This window comes from Accipiter gentilis, chromosome 33 (assembly GCF_929443795.1).
Source record: "Accipiter gentilis chromosome 33, bAccGen1.1, whole genome shotgun sequence".
In the NCBI taxonomy this organism is placed as follows: domain Eukaryota; kingdom Metazoa; phylum Chordata; class Aves; order Accipitriformes; family Accipitridae; genus Astur; species Astur gentilis.
Window position 1 is genome coordinate 4,094,496 of NC_064912.1, and position 18,473 is coordinate 4,112,968.

The 18,473-nt window shown below is 44.0% G+C and overlaps 1 protein-coding gene across 3 annotated transcripts in view; it reads right to left on the reverse strand.

Moving 5' to 3' along the window:
* Nucleotides 1-18,473, reverse strand: part of GSG1L (GSG1 like) — a 58,380-nt gene that overhangs the window by 2,430 nt on the left and 37,477 nt on the right. For 2 of the 3 annotated variants that reach the window (XM_049791514.1, XM_049791513.1), the window contains 2 exons: nt 18,060-18,171; nt 13,361-13,528 (listed from right to left, as the gene is read on the reverse strand). In XM_049791514.1, coding sequence (XP_049647471.1) covers nt 13,361-13,528; nt 18,060-18,171 — 280 coding nt within the window. The remainder of the gene's footprint in view (nt 1-13,360; nt 13,529-18,059; nt 18,172-18,473) is intronic. The other variant, XM_049791516.1, reaches the window with a different exon arrangement.

Here is an 18,473-nt window from a genome sequence, read left to right on the forward strand (position 1 = left end):
AGTTACCCAGTGAATTAGGGGATAAATAAAAAGGCAAGATAAAACCAGAAGGGCAGCACAGAATGACATCGTTGTTCCTGTGGTGGTATTACAGGACATTTCTTTTATACAGCACGGTGTGTCAAGGACTTTTCTCCCTCCGCCCTTCCCCCCGCCCCAAGCTATAGACTGTGTACAGTGCTGACCAGCTATTTTAGGTGGCTGAAATGCCAGCTGCAGGGGATACCAGACTACCCCTCCCGAATATTGGTTCCTGTACTTTTCTGCTGGCTGCTGCCAGGCAGGAGAGATCCTAATGCTTTTTACGGCTAAATTTTGCTTAGTTTGGCAAGACTGATGGCAAAAGAGGAAGATGTACCCCTGTAGACTGGAATTGTCCTGATGGGTAGCAGATGCAGTTAGAAACGCCTTGATCTTGAAGGGGAACAGAAACATACGCACTGTGCAGATCATGTTTCAGGATTTCTAACAGCCAAAGGACATGACAAACTTTTGTAGCAATACCAGTGACCAACTGAGTATTCTTGTGCATCTGGTATATTCATATTCCTCTTGTGGTGGAAGACAGCAGAAAATCCTGGTCTGGATGGGTTATATGAGTTCTAGTGCATGAAGTCCTGGCCTGTTAGTACCAGTGGCTTGAATTAGCTACATATTCACTTTTCCACCTCCCTACACCTTTCTCAGTGCTGGATGCAATTAAACACCAAATTTTTAAGGTCCTAATGAGCATGCCTCACACCTATTGGCTTCAATAGTTTTAATTAAGGCCTTTGCTAGATCACAGAATAATTATCAGGTTTAAATCAAATTCAGAGTTTTTATAATTGGAAAAGCAGACAGTAACAGAGCTACTGCACAAAAACAGAGCCAAAAAAGAAGCATAAAATGAGTTATAAAACAGGCAGCAGAGAAAACAAGAACACACATGTCAGAGGGAGCACCCTTCCCCAGAAGTGCCTTGCTTTCATAAACTGGCTGAACAGGGGTGGAAGACAAGAATTGCCAACTAGATATAAGGAAAAGCTTTTTCACCCTGAGGGTATTCAAACACTGGGACAAAGGCCAAGAGAGGTATTGGGATCTCCATCCTTGCAGGTATTCAGAACTCAGCTGGACAAGGAACTAAGCAGCCTCATCCAGCCTGGTCTAAAGGACATGCTGTGAGCAAGGGACTGGACCAGAGACCTCCAGAGGCCCTGTCCACTCTGTGTTATTCTGTGAATCAGTGAATCTGCCTAACTATGAAAAGAACTTATTTCGACCCCCCCATTTCCCTTTGTCCTTTCACTTTTCTCCCCTCTGAGTCCCATCTTGCTTCCACGGGAGCCTCTGGGCTGTCCCCTTCCGTACTAACTTTATAGTGCCTGTTGCAGGAGAGTCCCTCATAAATAAAAAAGTTTTTTAAAGGAAAACCAGTGTCCTTACAGCCCTCTGGCTCAGATGGATTGCTACCCCTTCTTGGTATAAGTCAGAGTTGGTAGCTCAGGCCTTTGGAAGAGTGGGCTGTGGGAGCAGGGGAAGCCTGGAGCTTGGGCATCTTTGTTGTGTTGCCTTTGTGAGTTGCTGTTTCTTGTTCTCTCCTGAAAGCGAGGCATGATGGCTTGTAGCGTGTTTGGTCATGCTGTGGAGGTGTTCAGAAAGTTGGAATTTGGCACAGGTGAAGCTGATTGATTGTTCATTTCTCATCAGAGAGACTCCAAGACCCGGTAAACTTGTGAGGCTCTAGAGCCAGAGGTTCTGGTTGAAGGAGAGCATCCCTACGCCGTGGGGAGCAGGCAGATGGGGCGAGAGCTGTCTGTTAGTTTGTGGGCTGCTCTGGGACTGAGAGGAGGAGTGGAAAGGGGTGATCTTCTGGCCCAAAGAACACAAAATTACTGGGTTATTTAAATCAGAGCCAAATCTCAGGCATTCCTTAATCTTCACTACAAAACCCCACATTCAGGAAATCATTTTTGCTCTAGCAAAGTGTGGGAAACTTGTTCTGATGAGCAAATCCCATTTTACAGCAAGTAAAATCAAAATGCACGTTATAACTTTTTTTGTTAAAAATATATGTACTTGTCCTCAAAAATCTACTGTGTAAAACTATCTGAACATTAAGTGAGCAACAATCCTACCTACTTTCTGGGGGGAAAATATAATATGCACAGTAACCTAAAGGCTATTTGGGTGCATATACAGTCTGAAACACTTCATTTTACATCTTTAGCAGTCTTGGACAGGGTTGGCTTTTTTGTGGTGTTTTGTGGTTTGGGTGGCTTGGTTGTTTGGGTTTTTTTTGCATAAATCCAGGATTAGCTGTAGGAGATGGAACATTTATTGAAAGATGCAATTTAAAAGAGTGGCAGAAAACACGTTTCGTAACTAATCTCACTGAGATTTATATAAAAACCATTTCCAATTCACCTGTGCACTGGAGGAAACAAAAAAGTATTATGAACTATTGCTTTATTTTGCTTTTCTTTTCCACCCTTTAATTTTCACTGGCTGCAGTGCTAAACATGGGACTGAATTTACTTTTATCACCATGCTTATCTCAGAAGCAGAGGTGCTGGTCGCTTAAGAAGCAATCTCAAGCTTGTTAAAGCAAAATGTCAGTCTGGATTTTAGCAGAAGTAAATGAGGAAAGAACTGAGACCTATAACTTTGGAGTTTCCTAGTGGGCAAGGGTTTGCCTGAAGACAGGAATGAAATTCCCATCGCTTTCAATATAGCGAGGCTGGATCTTAGATCCGTAACCATGGTGCTTTATCAGAGGGGATTTTTTTCCACCTGTTTTTATGTAGTGAATCACTATGAACTGAATAAATTACAGCAAGAATTGCAAGACCTGGAGTTGAAATCAATGCTGACATGAAATAGGAAGGTGATTGCAGCTGTCAGGTACCTCCACAAGGAGAAACCTTGACTCAACTTTGAGCGACACTTCAAATGCGTCAAGCCCTTGTTGTCTGCCTCCTTCCAGCCCCGTGCTGCTCAGCATATAAAGCATGTTCCCCGTTGTCAGAGTGACCTTGTCTGCCGTCTGTGCCTTGCCCTCTCCAGCTGAGCTTGTGCAATAGACTTTTTGTAGCACTGAATATAGAGACATTTGAAAGTTGCCTGCAAATCCAGCACCACTTCCCTTCTGTGGCACTTGAGACCAATTAAAAACAGTGGATATTCTTTTTTTATGAATAATTTCCAGCATATTTTAAATCTAGAGTTCTTCTGATGATCTTGTTTGAATAGAAAAAAATGACAACGTGCTTTACAGTGAAGCACTGAGGGGCTGGTTGCATACATCTTACTGTAGACAGCCAGGGGTGGGAGGATGGTAGAAGAACTGTGGGATGGACCCAGGGGAAATGCCTGCAGGGTGATGATATGAGAATAAATTATTTTTTTTGAAGGCCTCCTCTTTGTCAGGTGGACCTCCTAAAATGCCCACACTGCCAAAACAGTGACTATATTATTTTTTTAATGCTGAATTCATTTTGAATAGCCTTTCAGTTTTCTATGAGAAAAGCTGGTATCCTGGACCCTGGTTTTATCTGCCTCAAACAACAACCAAGGCCTTTAGCCACAGACAATAAGTATATGCTGTTTCCTGCTCAGCTCTTGGCTTTTCTGAGCTACCCGTCTCCTCTTTAGCTTTGCCACCATACCTGTCCCTCCTTGTCCTTTGTGACATTTCTCCCACCTCTCTCTTACCCCTTGTTCTACATCTATCATCCATACCTCTTCCTTCTGCCCTGGGGGGTCCCAGGCACATTGATCAAAGCAGCAGGCTCGTAGTATTAATGCCTAGTGGTGGGAGAAGACTGGAGGAGAAGGTGGAAGTGGCATGGACATATAGATGTCTGAAATCAGGTACAACTGCTCTGGAGCCTAATAACAGTGAGCATTTCTTGGTAATAAATAACTGCAATAACAAGAAATTCTGATGTGAAACTTCTGTTGTCTTTGTGTAGTGACTGTGCACAACTGGTGTATTGAGATCTCCCAGCCCTGCACTTCTGAAAGAAAAAGTTGAGACCTCCAAAATAAAAAATGAGAGCAAATAGACTATTAAGAGTGTTTAGAACTTTGCAATGGAAATGCCAAGTTTGGTATGAACAAAACATGACTGGGGATATTAGATGTATAGGGGCCAGCGCCATATGTTTGCACAGGAAGGTAGCTTGGCGGGAGCAGAGGATGCCAATTTATAGCTAGAGCTCCCTGATGCTGTTTTTAGCCCAGCTCAGGCAAGTTTAAACCCTTTTAAAGGAAAATTATAGTGTAGTGATGAACATTAAATGGTTTAATACAGAATTATCAAGCCTGAATATTGTATTGCCCCGATCAAGACTCCTCTGGAATCAACCTTCTGATGAAATTTGTAATTTCAGGCCACTTGTCAAAATGGATAGCTTATGCTCGCCAACAGAGGAACCTCCCCTGGTCCCGGACTGGCATAAAGCCCTTTGTGCTACCTGTGCTCTCACAGTGACCTGGGCTGCTCACAAACCTTTAATATTCTCTTTTCCAAAATCACCTGGCCAGTTGGTGTTTGTCTTCTACAACTGCTCAGTCTTGTTCTTTTATTTAAAGTTTTTAGTGTTTCACTTTACAGTGACACTCCCCCAAAATCTTTGCCTCACAACAAGGACCAGATGACCTGTTTTGTCTTTGTGGAAAGACAGAAAAAAGCATGATGTCTGAGGAAGAGTGAGTATTCCTTATATGCTGTTTGGTTCAAATTAGAACAGCCCCAGAGCATTTCTAAGCGAGGGCAGCTGACAAGTCCTCCAAGGAATGAAATGCTGGTTGAAGCGAGCAGCTGGAATAACTTCTGTTGATATGTCCTTGTGTCCTACTGGTACTGGACCACCTCTGCGTGAAGAGTTCAAAAAGTGCTCAAAATGATCTGCCGGCATTTACTCTGCTAGTGGAATGCAGGGGGCGAGTTGACCAAGCAATGGTGAGGGTTTGGTCTGTTCTGGGTGATGTGCCCTCTTCGTTCATGCAGGCAGGCCCCTGGATGACGAAAGGGCCAGCGAAACCTTTGTGGCTGCTCTGACTTTAGCAAAGCACTTCCCATGTCCTTCTCTTGCCATTAACAATTCTCTGCTGGCCATGAGCCTGTTGCATGGGTAATGCAACAAAGAAGAGTGGGAGTATGTGAAGCTAGAAACAACATTAAGGAGAATCCTCTGATCAGGTACAGGCCAGTCATGGCATAAGGGGCCTTGTTCCAGGAAGGAGACTTTTATTGGAAGGTTGTAAGGCTTTGTGCCATTCTGAGCAGCAGTAACTACTGTTTTTTCCTCCCTAATAAGCATGAATAACAAAGATTCTGAAGCTTAAGTTGGATTCGTAAGTAAACTGTGAACTGAGAGCAGAACTTCACTCATGTCACTTTATTAATATTGATCTGATTTCATTACAGTAGGTAACTGATGTGAAGCTGAAACTGATGCAATATCAAAGAATAGACACTGTACTTTAACCTGATACCGGACTTCTTGTTTGCCGTTTGCTTTTACAGCACTGTCAGCACACCTATGGAGGTAAGCTATGTGTCCTTTAAATTGAAGTACTGGGGCAGGGCTGGCTGTAGAACCAACAGAGCCTTGTTTCTATTCCTTAGAACACCTAATGCCAAGAATTGTTATTTGTTCTTTGAAACAAAGACATTTGGACAGTCTTCATAATGAAATAAGCACATTTGAGCACTAGCCAGTATCTTGGCAGGCAGGGAATTTTCTTGGGAAATATGACCCGGATAAATTTTGTACTAATAGACATTTTCAGGCCTGTGAAAATGAAGGATGTGGATCTGCCTGTGGAAAGGTCCATAACTGACATGACATTTTCAAGGAGCAGGAGCTACCAAGTGAGCTGGAAAGCAGTGCTAGCACTATCATGTCTGTGAGGAGACCACCCGCAGTGACATGGGACTGGAGAGCTGTTCCAGCAGGTCTGATGGGGGATCAGGACCCTCAATTATTAGGTTTATGGACATCAAGCTTCAGTAAGTATGTGGCTGAGACGTGCATCTCAGCAAGACAGAGGCAGCAATATGCTATGAGGTTTCCAAAATTTAATAGCGCAGAGTCAGCAAGTCGCTTTCCCAAGTCTCCCTCCTGCTGACTGAAGAATCATTTGCTTTCTTTGCAAGGAAATAGATGCATGAAACGGCACACATCTTTCCTGGAGAGTAAAGGAAAAGTATAGTATTCAGAGCAGGGCAGGAGCCATGCTCCAATATTGCTCCGTACATTGAACCACTGATTCCCATAGCTTAAAGTAAGAATTTTTGCAAGCACTGAATAAAAGCATAGCAATTTTCTGAGTAAGTAAGTGCAAGAAATGGCATTAATTATGCTAACATTATTGTCTACCAAAGCTGCTTTCAATCATTTTTATATTCAATAGCATGCATCATCATGAATTGGTGATAAATATAGATGAAAAAAGGTAGTGATAATGAAAGTCATACAGGTGTAAATTAGAGCATATTTTTAAACTACTATGAAGTCACAGCTTCTTGAGATAACATAAAATTATAGGATAGTGCACATCCTAAATTGAATCCTGGAGAATTTTTTACTGTTCATATGCAAGTTGATTATCATTTGGGCAACACTGTCTGGGAAAGTTACAAACCTCTATTTTCACAGCTTCCTACTCCAAACCTTATTCTTAACCCCAAGGAGCCAGTGTGGGGACAGTACAAGCCATTGTGTGTTGGATATATTTGAGCCATGGTCACTTACTATTTGGGGAGCAGCTATGGAGGCACTGTAACCTCAGGTCCCCAGCCTCAGCCCTCTCCTCCTCAGTCCTGGAAAAGAGAATATAGAAGTAGCACCTTTAACAGAAACAAAGGCTGCTCCCAAATGTACAGAAATGGAAGGGTCAAAATCAATAGGAGTACAACATACCTGGGCTCCTCCCTCTATAGCCAGCCAGGCCCATTATGGAGATCGTAATGGTCTCAGGAAGGACTTGGTTCCATTGGCTTTGCCCCTCTCAGGGGAAAGCTCATGTAAAGAGGCCATGGGGAATAGAAATGAGGGGCTCAGGGCTGCGTCTCTCCCACTCTTTCACTCTTCAGGATGAATCTAAGCGTCGGGGACTAACGGCATGGTACAGTACGTGTGTGTTGGAAGTGGGTATGTTGCTAGTGCTACACCATTTAACTGCCAGTCCGTGTAATTTTCCAGAAGGAACAGCTCTGCGGATAAACCTTCCTGTGTTGCAGAATAAAGTACAGAATAAATCCAAGGCAGAACGTTACAGTCATCCCTGTGTGCTAATGAAAGGTGAATAGTCAGATTGGAAATTCTTATTGATGTCCATGTGAAAAGATACTGACTCTGTAAATGGAAAGTATGGTAGGTCAGTAGCTTAAAACCTGTTCAGATATTTAGGTGACCAAGGAGGAAATCAGAGCAAAAGGTTGGCATGTCTTTGGAAAGCGTTGTTATGATCTGCACAACGACTTATATGAGTACAATGGAGTTAGAGAAAGCGAGTTGTGAGTAAGATGCATTAGAGAAATGTACAAAAAAAGAACAAATAGCATATGCAAATGATGATTTGAAAAGTTCTGATTCTCATAAGGTTGTGAATGGTCCTGATTTATTATCTCTGCAATAGCTTTGGTCCCGCTGTCTGTTTCAGACTGCTCCTAGCGCTTCAAACCTGCATTTTCTATCCCTGCAGAGACATTTTGTCTGCAGTGGTATCAATGGCAGTTTGAACTCATTTCACTCTAGAATTTCACCAGTAGCATCTGCCTGATGTTGGGTTGGTTTTGCAGATCAGAGTAAGGGCTCAGTCAGCAAGAAAAATGTTGTGAAATCAGCTGCAATGCTACAATGGGTGTTGATGGACAGCTGCAAGTTGGCAAATGTTGTGCTATGGATGAGTGAACTGTGGAAGGCTGAATCTTCCAGGTTTACTTGCTGAATCTCTTTGTTGGTTTAACAGCATCTAATAAGTGAGATTTGCTTCACAGCAAGCAAAAGGCTGGATATCAGACTGGAGACAAGGCTATGCTGATCTCTAGGGTCCCCTCTCCCACTGGTGCCGGGGTGGGCTAACCTCCTTACCCCAGTCTGCAGTGGCTTCAGTTCCAATGGGATTCAACACCCCTGCCCTCACACAGCCTGACCAGGCATGGAGGCATTTCCAAAAGCTGCTACTCTTTCTCCTCTTGTCAACAGTAAAAGAGGGCAACGGGGAATTCGAGGTTTCTTTTATCACTTCACTAACTTTTTATTCCTTGCTCAAGGCAGTGACTAGCTGTCCACAAGGATCTGACCTGCATTTGATTTCCACCCTTTCAGACCCCTTGTCCCTGACCCCAGGCTCCAATCCTCACATACTCTCACCCCAAGCCTCTATGTTCCCTTGCCCCAGATCTTCCTCCCCGTAGCTACAACCGTCCTTGTTCTGGCAGTGGTGACTATTGCCCTAGGGTCTCCATCTGCCCCACTAACACTTTCTGCCTTCCCTCCAGCATACCAAAGAAGCAGAGAGGAAAGTTTTCGTTCTTTACCTGAAAGCAAAGTCCACCAGAGTTCTGGGAGCAAGGAAAGGTGATGGCGAGTGGCTGAAAGGGGATTTTTTTAATACGTGAAAAAAGGAAGGCAAGAAACTGGGGACAAACTTGGGAAAGACATTCAATGTGAATAACCTAGCTGCACTGTCCCTCGCCTGAATGGATGTGACTATAGTATCCGTGTAGTCAGTTGGTCTAAATGAGCGCAATTCTTGTGGGTGCGTCCTAATTATTACACAGTCATATGGGCAAAGCTGCTAAACTTCTATGGCTGCTACTGATTTCCATCTTGCCTTCCTTTCACTGCCTTTTTAGAACCCCCAAACTAGATGGTTGTGCATTTATTAGATGTTACTCTAAGAAAGCTGAAGATTTGAGAGTCTGGGTGCGCTGAAGTTAGTGCTGCGCTGGAAGGGTTACCCCAGGCTCCTGCTTGTGGGTCTCATTTTCTTAGGGCCTTACAGGTACACTTGTGCAGGGTAGGGAGGAAAGTGTGGGATGTCATGACATGACCCCGCTGTGGAGCAGCTACATCTCTGTGGCAGTAGCAAAGGGACAGCAGTCCTGGAGCTGCTATCTGTGTGCTGCAGGGCATTACAGAAGCCAAATAGCTGGGCAGTGGAAGAGGAGAAGATCCTGGCACATTGACATTCCTTCAGCTGACTGTCACATATAGTGTATCAGACTATATAGGAGATAACAAAGAATCCCTGTCCCTTTGACTTATCTGTAAGAATCCTCAGAGCAAAGGAAGCAGAAAGGTATATAGAGGGTTCCTCCTCTGCTAGCTGGTGTGAACTGTAGACAATTGACCATGCTCAAGATCGAAGGGGCAAGAGTATTCATATGAAACAGAGAAGAAAGGGAAATTGGGAGGGAAGGAAGGGAGATACTTATTAGTAATTGACACCTAAAAACCTAAAATATTTAAAAAGATAAGCAAAAGATGTAGACAAATATTCAGTTCAAAGGAAAACCAGAGAAAAAGGGAGGACAACCAATAATAGGGCAAAGACTGAAAGCTGACATGTTGCAGACAATTCTACTGATAATTTTTTAGAACACTTAATATATGAATAATACCTCCAAGCCTGTATCATTTACCTGAGAGCTATCATATCTTTTATATCTGAAGAGCTATAATATCTTTTGATTTTATGGTGTGAACTACAGAGTCTATTTTGTCTGGACTTTTCAAAGTATCCCAGGCCTGGGAAGGAAATAATTGTTGAATGTAACACCACGAACCTTTGATTTTTCAGCAGCTGTTTAAATGTTTCCCCAGTGATAGAAACAGTAAGATGCTTAGCTGTTGAGAGGCAAAGTCTGTGTCTTTGCAGTTGCAGGTAGTTGGAGAATTTGGTTCCCCCTGTGTAAGCTGTCTGTTTGCGACTTGGTTGTGCTTATGTGTGGACTTAGGCTGGATAACTATATGCGCCATTTAAGGTGGAGTCAAACCAGGCTGTGGAGCGGCATTTGGGGAGTACACATATATTCGTGTCATTTTAAAGGTCTTTCCTATGTTCTTCACAGCTGAGACAGTTCTTAGGATGCAGAGACAGGAGTTAACAAGCAGCAGTTAGGCAGACGGTGCAAGGCTGACATGCTAGGGGAGGGCATGGGGTGAGCCGATGGAGAAGGAGGGGGTCAGGACAGCAAGCCGTGCGTTGATGTGGCTTATCCCCTGCATCTCCTGCACTGGGTGGTGCATGTGGTACACGCTTCTTGAACTGGGAGCTCTCAAGAGAGCATTTCAGCTCTTTCATCTAATAGGTCTCCAGTAAATCTTCTGTTGTTACATGCAGTTACATGCAATTAAAATTAAGTGAAGTGCAATGATATTGTGTTCGACAAAGTACTTGCAAGATCAGTGGTATTTTACTGTCAGTATTTTTCATAAAGCAAGTTTCTTCTCTGGGAGCAGGGGCCTGTAGAAGAATATTCCAACAAAAAAACTTTTATCAGGCAAAATGGGGCTGATGCTTTTCTTCCCTGTCTCCCAGAAGATAAAGTGCAGCTGTTGGGAATAATGATTAACCTTTAACTTTCACTAGAAATGTATTGCTCTTAGAAAACTGCCTATTGCATGAAGTCTAGTCAACACAGAGGCTAGATGTGTGCATACAGTGGGTGCTGGATGTGTACTGAGGCAAAGGAACATGAAAAGAGGGTAGCGATATGTACAAAGGAACTGGAAGGAAGAAAGGCTGGAGGGTTTTATTTATGAGGTATGAAAAGGAACATGGAGGTGTAGGAGTAGGAGGGAATGTGAAGTATCCCTGGGTATATGCACAGGAAGGAAAGAGAATTTAAGTCATTTTCTATTTGTGCAAAGGAAGATTGGAGCCAGGGGAAGTTGTGTGCTTGCTGGGACTGCTGGCACCCACAGCATGTAGCAACATCTTGTTGCTAATTGATGACCCTTGGACTCCTGGCAGTGTCCGAGTATTCCCAAGTCACAGTAGTGATGCTGATCATGAATATGCTAACTTAAAAAAAAAAAAAAAAAAAAATTGATGTAATGCTTCAAAGCTTTAAATCTCTGGAATGATCCCATGGTAACACTGTCTCTGGGCTTCTTATTAGGTATTCAGATACAACAATTAAAATAATGTGATATAAAAAAAGAAAGTCATAATCATGAAGTTTGGGAACACCACATGCTTGAGCTGTGTTTGCCAAGTGTGTGTGGAGGGGCTTGGAGGATGTGACCGACAAGTGAATTGTTCACACAAATTCAAAATGAGCAAGGAAGCTGGAAGGACAGAACAAAATATACAGTCCAGTCATAAAGCAAATGGTAGAGATGAAGCATTGTCTCCGTGTACTGGTCAGGGTGGCTCTGACCAGTATACAGAGGAGTCACAGGGAACAGGCTGTTCTATAGGCATGTTGCCTAGTATGGAACTTGTTTTGAAGGATACATATAAAATAAGAGTTAAAAACCACATTGGATTGTACTGGCCAAGGTGGGACTTGTCACTTGCCTTGGGCATATGTGTGTTAAATACCCTGCTAGTTGGGTAGGTAAGTTCTGACTTTCCTTCCAAGAGACCTGAATAAGCCTTGATGCTGCATTCGGCTTTTTGTCATTCCTTGGGGCCCTTCACCTGTTTATCTAGCATGTTGAGGTGAAGGTCTCTCAGATTACAACTAGTCCAACATGGATTTGATTGTAAAGTGTTATGTGGTATTGACTTACATGTATATAAAAATGGAGGGGGGGGGGGGGGGGAAGGTTGTGTAATATGGTGAGTGCAAGAGGAATCAAAATCAAACTGCACAATACCTGTGTGAGATAAAGAGGATAACTGTCCTCTATGCCATTAATGTTTTTTGCTATTTACAGTTCCAGAAAGGGACGCAGTGGTACGTAGTTTCCTTAGCATTTCCCAATGTAATATAACACACTCGGTTGCTTACAATTCTGCCGGTCTCTCATCTGCAATTCTCACTTCATTAATTCGGCTGACTGCTTTCCCTCAGCTGACTGTTTTCCCTCACTGACTGTTGATTTCTCCTGAGGCACATGCTGACCATTTCCTCTTCACTGTGTTTGGTTTTTTTTTTTCTCACACACAGTATATTTTAAAATTCACTGTCATGTCTAAATGCAAAATTAGGAAAGTCATGGTTGTTTGAATCATTTCTCTCATCCTTCCAGACTGTCTGAAAGGTGGAGTGATAACTTGGAAGTTGGCAGAGGAATAACTGTAAAAACAGAGACTGTTAGTTAAGGTTGGGTAACCGAAGCAAAGTAATAAACATGGAAGTTCTCTAGTTCCTCCTGCTCAGTAGAGCTCCTCACTTTGATACTGAAGTGTCTGATCATTTCCAGAGCTTCCCAACAACTCTCTCCTATCACTGAGAAACTGCCACACTGGTCAGAAGAACAAGAATGAATCCTCCTTATGTTTTCTGCTCCCAAAATATCGTTACGTTATTTTCAACAATAGGCTTTTGGTGAGGATTCTCTGTACTTATCAGCTCCTCATTCCGCAAAGGTAGCCCTATGGAGTCCATCACACCTTCCCTGCTGTGCGAGGTCAATATTTGTGTGTTCTTCACGTTCTGCAATTTTCAGCAAAGCCTTAACCTTCTCACAAAGAAGGAGGGTGGCAAGTATCCCAGTGCAGCCTCATGGGCCAACTAAGAGTGCATGGGGTCAGCGGTGTGGCAGGTGGGCAGTGCGCGCTGAGGGGCAGGGTGAAGGAGCCTCTCTGGGCCTTCAGGGCTCACACAGGACTTCTTGGAGTCCATCTAAGACCCTGGTAGCAGTGTGGGTGGCACTGTGTGGATGTTCCTGCAGTGCATATAATGTATGCGCTGTATTTGTGTGGAGGAGCCTGGGATGGGTTGGAGGCGTGTGACTATGGAAGATGGCAACTCCAAAGTGGTCTAGCGGTGGCTGGAAAATGTCTCAGCAGCCATTAGGATTACTGGGAGGTGCCTATTACATGTGCTGAGAAAGGATGGCTGTAACATTTGTTATATCGCCACAGTTTTACCTTTCCAGAGAGGGAATATTGGCTTGCATTGGCAGCATGGCTTTTATGTATTGCTGTGAATCAGATGCATACTGTAAGGGCTTGTGAGTTTTGTATTTAATGAGTATATGAGAAAAGGCAGGCACTGGGACATCACAAAATTTAAGAAAAAAACAGATCAAGGAGGATCTTTTGTGTTTGTTTCTAACACACATCTTCTCCAAGTATCTCAGAAACGTCACCCACATGCGCTGAAAAGGGTGAGAGCCTGGATTTTCTGAGACTAGCAGCGTCCATGAAATCCTCCACTGATCGAGAGACTGACTGCACTGACCTTTCTCTGAAGTACTTGATGGCTTCCTGGTCTAGGAAGTTCTGCTCTTCTCGAAAGCCCTGCTCAAAGATTTTGCGCTTGTGTCTGAACTCAATGACAGTCTTAGTGTAAGAGTTCAAGGTAGTAACGGAGGCCGCCATGCAGCAGGTGAAAGAGCCCCATGCCAGACTGTGGAGAGAGAAACCAGCAGACAGAGCTGGGTTAAGACAGCAGCTCATGTTATATTTCTGACGCCAAGAGACACACATACACAGGATGTGACTAGGCAGGTAAGTCAGTGGTGACAAACCCATTCTCCTCATCTTACCTCAAATGACCTGTTGGCACATGCTCAGGCATGCAGGCAGGACGCTGGGCTAGGGGCTGGGCATGACTTCCATCCCATGGAGAACCATGTGGCAGAGTGCTAATGTGAACACACGGTGCACACTGACAGAAGAGTTGAACGCCTCTTGATTTCCCCTTGAAATGTTTCAGAGCCTTGCAGACAAGTGCTAAAATCTATAAAGCAGTAAGGAACTCCTGGAAGGAGTAATGCCCCAGAGAACACGTCTTTTGGACCAGTGGAAGTTCTCCAGCATCCATGGGAAACTGACTGCACAATGCAATTGCAGGGGTGACTTCTGTTCTGTTTTTTATGCCTTCATGACACTACTGTATTTCCTTCTTTCCTGGTTCATGGACATTTCTAGCATTCCTGGCTTATATCTGGTCTCTGAAAGCCTGACCAGAATAAAAACCAGCACTTCCATTTTGTGGAGAGATCGCATCTGAGGGCAGTGCCCCAAGTGCGCAGGCAGTGCTAGCCAATCTTGGTCAGCCAGTGGCAGGACACCTGCAAGTACCAACCAGGAGCACGGAGAGACAGAAGGAGAAGGAAAGTGGACCAAAAAAAGTGATTGCCCCAATGCCAGGCTGGAAAAGCAGCAAGTGTTGTCTGGGTCTCCTGGTAAGGAGAGTTCAGCTGGGAGCTGCTCTGCTCCCTGCTCGTGGACTTGGGTTTCTCCCCTGGCGCCTTCTGCCCTCCCTCCACATCTCTCCTCCAGCCTTTACCTCACTGATCTCACATTCACATGTGGCTGGGGGGAACTCATGGCCCCAAGGAGTTTAGATGCTTTTTGAGCGTGAAATGGGGCTGCAAAAAAAGCACTGAATTCCTCCTTTTGTCTGCAGAGCTTATCTGCGTTCAGGCTCCCCTTGACTTCACATTCAGCCCATCAGCTCCAGCTACATATAGTTCACAGTGGCTTCCTAACTAATTCGGATTAACTTAATCATCTGTGTCAGCTCCACACTTTACCTGCTTCTTTCTTTCACCTTTTCTATAACCAAATTGAACATTGATATAAATTATGCAGAACAGAAAGAATACAGCCACAGTAGCATTATCTTATAAATACGCATTATCAACAGAGCCCTCAGCATAAGCTGTTTTTCCCATTCTGCAAAGGATCTGCAGAAAAGGAAACAGTTTCTAATTTCAAATTAGACAAAACTGGAAAAAGAACACATATTCATGAACTGAGAAACCTGGGGAAAAAAATGGTTCAAGTAAACAGAAATGGCTCATTTCAATGATTTCAAAATTCAGTGTGTAGCAAGTCCTTTAGGGACTCCCATAGCAATGAAGTGTGTGGAGGCAGCCCTTTCCTAGTCATTTTTGAACTTGTTTGCCTGATGCAATCAAATGAGAAGGAAGTGTAGTGAATCCTGTGGAGATGAAGTTCCCTCAGGTTTCCCGCTGAAGTGGAAAGGAAACTCGTGCTATGTGTGAGTGTCCAGGCACAGGCAAGCCTGGCAAGTGTCTTCCTCTCACACAGAGTGTGTGGAAAAGCTCCAACAGCTCCAAACATTTCCAGCTGGGCTCCTAAAAAATATCAAGGAAGAAGCCAGCTGAAACCACATGCTTCACTGTGCCTGGCTGGTGCCTGGGGAATGACATACAGAGAAAAATTTCTCTTGAAAGTTTCTGATAATTTCTAATCATTAACTCAGAAATGCTGAAAGGTTCAGAGAAGGAAATACAGAATGAAGACTCTCGGTGTGACCTTTGGTCTGGCATTTGGTAAAACATAATGATGAGACTATTACGACTGGTATGTTTTAGCTTTTATGGACCTTGGTTAAATGTTATTTAAGTGTGAAGAGTGGTTCTCCTCCACCCTGTAGGAGTTACATCCTACCTTAGGTGAAGACCTCTTTAACAGCAATGTCCCTCCGTGCCAGCTGTGCCCCAGATGTGGTGGGATTGTACCTATAGTGCCTCTGGTAGCTGAGCTGAGAGCTGCGCTCTCAAGTTCCTCTGTCACTCAAGCAGCTCATTTTTATTACAGAAATAATTGTTTTCTTTCTAGAGGGGCCGAGCTTCAACATCCACTGATCCTCAGAGCCACTGAAAGCCTCTGCCTGGAGAATCCCCCGGCCCACTCCTGGCTTGTGCCAGGGCACAGACCAACCTCGAGGCTTTGCTAATGGCTTGGGAATGGGGTAAAGTAACAGGGAACAAGTGGTGCATTTTCAGCCCTGGGACATCTGAGTAGGTCACAAGCAGCCCTTCCTCATTTTGAACAGAAAAATTAGTTTTCCTGTTGGCACTTGGGAAATGAATGGCAGTCTAGATCTCCACTCATGCCCTTTGGCTCGTGGCCGTGGGGAAGCTGTTCCCTGGCCCCCCTTTTCAGTGGTGGTACAATACTCTGTGCTCTGACACACCACAGGATGCTGCAGTGGTCCTTTTTTATAGAAGGCTGTAAATAATGCTGATGTTTGCACTGCTGGTTCAGGGGCATTTAAAGCTCACGCTTCAGGCCATCACCTGAACCAAGATGGAGCAGAAGGAAATTCCTACATGTGCAGAATTTCCAAACTCCGCCAGGCTGGTGGGCATTTGTTTTTAACCCTTCTATAAGCAGGTGTTCAATTCTGGGCGACGCCAGGGGAGGTTGTAGCTCTCTAGTCTGTACAGCAGTGGTAGTTCAGTGTTAGCTGGAAGGCAGAAGCCTTGTTTTTGCTGCGTTTGACTTTCAGACCTTCCTTTGCCAGGTCTGCTGCCAGTCACTGGCATGGCATGAGGAGCCCCGTGGCCTTCCTCAGGCTGCCGAGCACCACTGCAGGCTGAAAATGCCGCTGCTGTTCACGTGTGTCCCAGGGGAGCTGTGACCGAGCTGACGTTTGCACCTTGTCCAGCGTCCCGCATAGGCAAGTACGTTGCCCTGGAAGGCAGATTCCCAAATCGGAGAAGCTGCTGGTCTTTAAAGCACAGCCTGCTGTGCCGGGGCTGTGACTGCCTGGGGAGAGCTGCAGGCAGGGGATACACCGCTTGCTCTGGGACAAAGCTGCGGTCGGGAGAGCAGGCAGCGCGGTGAGCTGCCATCGCAGGACGGGATGCTGGGCTCGGAACAGCTCGCTCGGGGCGTGGGAGGGATGAGTGGGCACAGGGAGGGCTCATAATGCCTTACTGGACCCACGAGCCTCTGGTGCCCGTTCTGAGACACGGGGTTTCTCGTCTTTCACAAGATGAAGGAGAATAATCTAATGAGCGCTTTATCATGCTAGACATTTGACAACATTCTGAATTTTGAGTATTGCAGTAAATTATAAAATAGATTACTGAAGACAAATTAATAGACAATATGCCTTATTATGTAAATATATTAATAATTATGCAATCATGACAGAATTGTTATAAATATTTATATAAATATTATAAATATATGCAGTATATTTATAAGTTCATCAACATAGGCAATAAATATTCATTACTGATACTTAAAATAAGCTGTATTTTAAATATAATGTGATTTATATTTTGTAATATGTTACTAAAATGTTTGTAACTCCTCCCATGAAACACAGTATGGTGGCGGGAGAAGGAAAGACTAGTAATTCCCTGCAGTGCTGTGCAGAAGAAGTATTTGTATTTATTTATTGGTGTTAGCAAAGGTTGTTGTCTCTGCTTTGAGGTGGAATGAAAATAGTATGCTATATTTAGAAATTAAAAAAAGAAAGTATTTTCCCTAGCTATCCAAAGAGGCTGATGCCTCTGGAGGGATGTGAATGTTGTTTGCAGGTATTTCTATTCTCCACAGTCTCCTATTCTTGTTAAGCTTCTTATAAACTTGCAAGCATTATAACACAGTTGATGTATCTTGGCCAAATTATTTTTATGTGACTTTTAGAAGATAAATGGGGGGGGGGGGGAGGGGGGAAATCAGTCTCCAAGTCTTGTGTCAGTTTTCCCAAGTCTTTTCCCCACGATCCACAAGGAAGTATCATGGTGCCAGGACCACTTTGCCTTCCTCTGTGGTTTTGTTAAAAGTTGCACTGTAAGGTTCAGCTGATACATTAATTAAAAACCAACTCCCTCCCCCAAAAGCTAAAATTCTCTGAAATGCCATGGCAATTATGTACCTAAATTGAACTTTAATGAGAGTGCTCAATCTGTGTTGGTAATTGTGGCTGCTGTTTACTTACAAGTGCTATGTACCTGCTGATATGCACAGCTGCTGCTGCACAGTCACCGATAACTGTCCTCTACACCTCAACAATTGTATGGCCATGGTGGTTTTTTTGCTCCCAGCATTTTGGCAGCTGGAAATTCACATGCATGTTCCTGGAAATTTGAGATGATATGTACAATCTCCCAACAGACTGACAGAACAACTCAAAAATGAAGATATTAACTGGTGGTGACACTTACCAGAAGGACCATCCATAGTCCCATGAATGTGGTCGCCAGTCCTCTGGCCCAAGGCTGACTGTCACTTGGAAAACTTGAGTATACATCATGTGTGCCACCATCCCCAAGAGACCTGAGAAGCAGGGATTATAATAGGAATTTTTGTGCTAATGTTTTTTATAATTCTTGAGATAGCTACTGCTGGAAGTGCTTTGAAAGCTCCAGAAAAGTCTTTGTTGTACTTTTATGCCTCCTATTCTACTGTGGAGGAGGGAGCTGCATGGGCAGAGGAAAGGTGTGACTGAGAGCTCATTATTTTACATCATACTGAATTCTCAATTAAGAGAAGAGTTAAAGAAAGAAAATCGTTGAAGAAAATGTTGCACAATTAGCATCACCACCAACCTTGCTGCTGCAAAACAGGGGTATGCCACC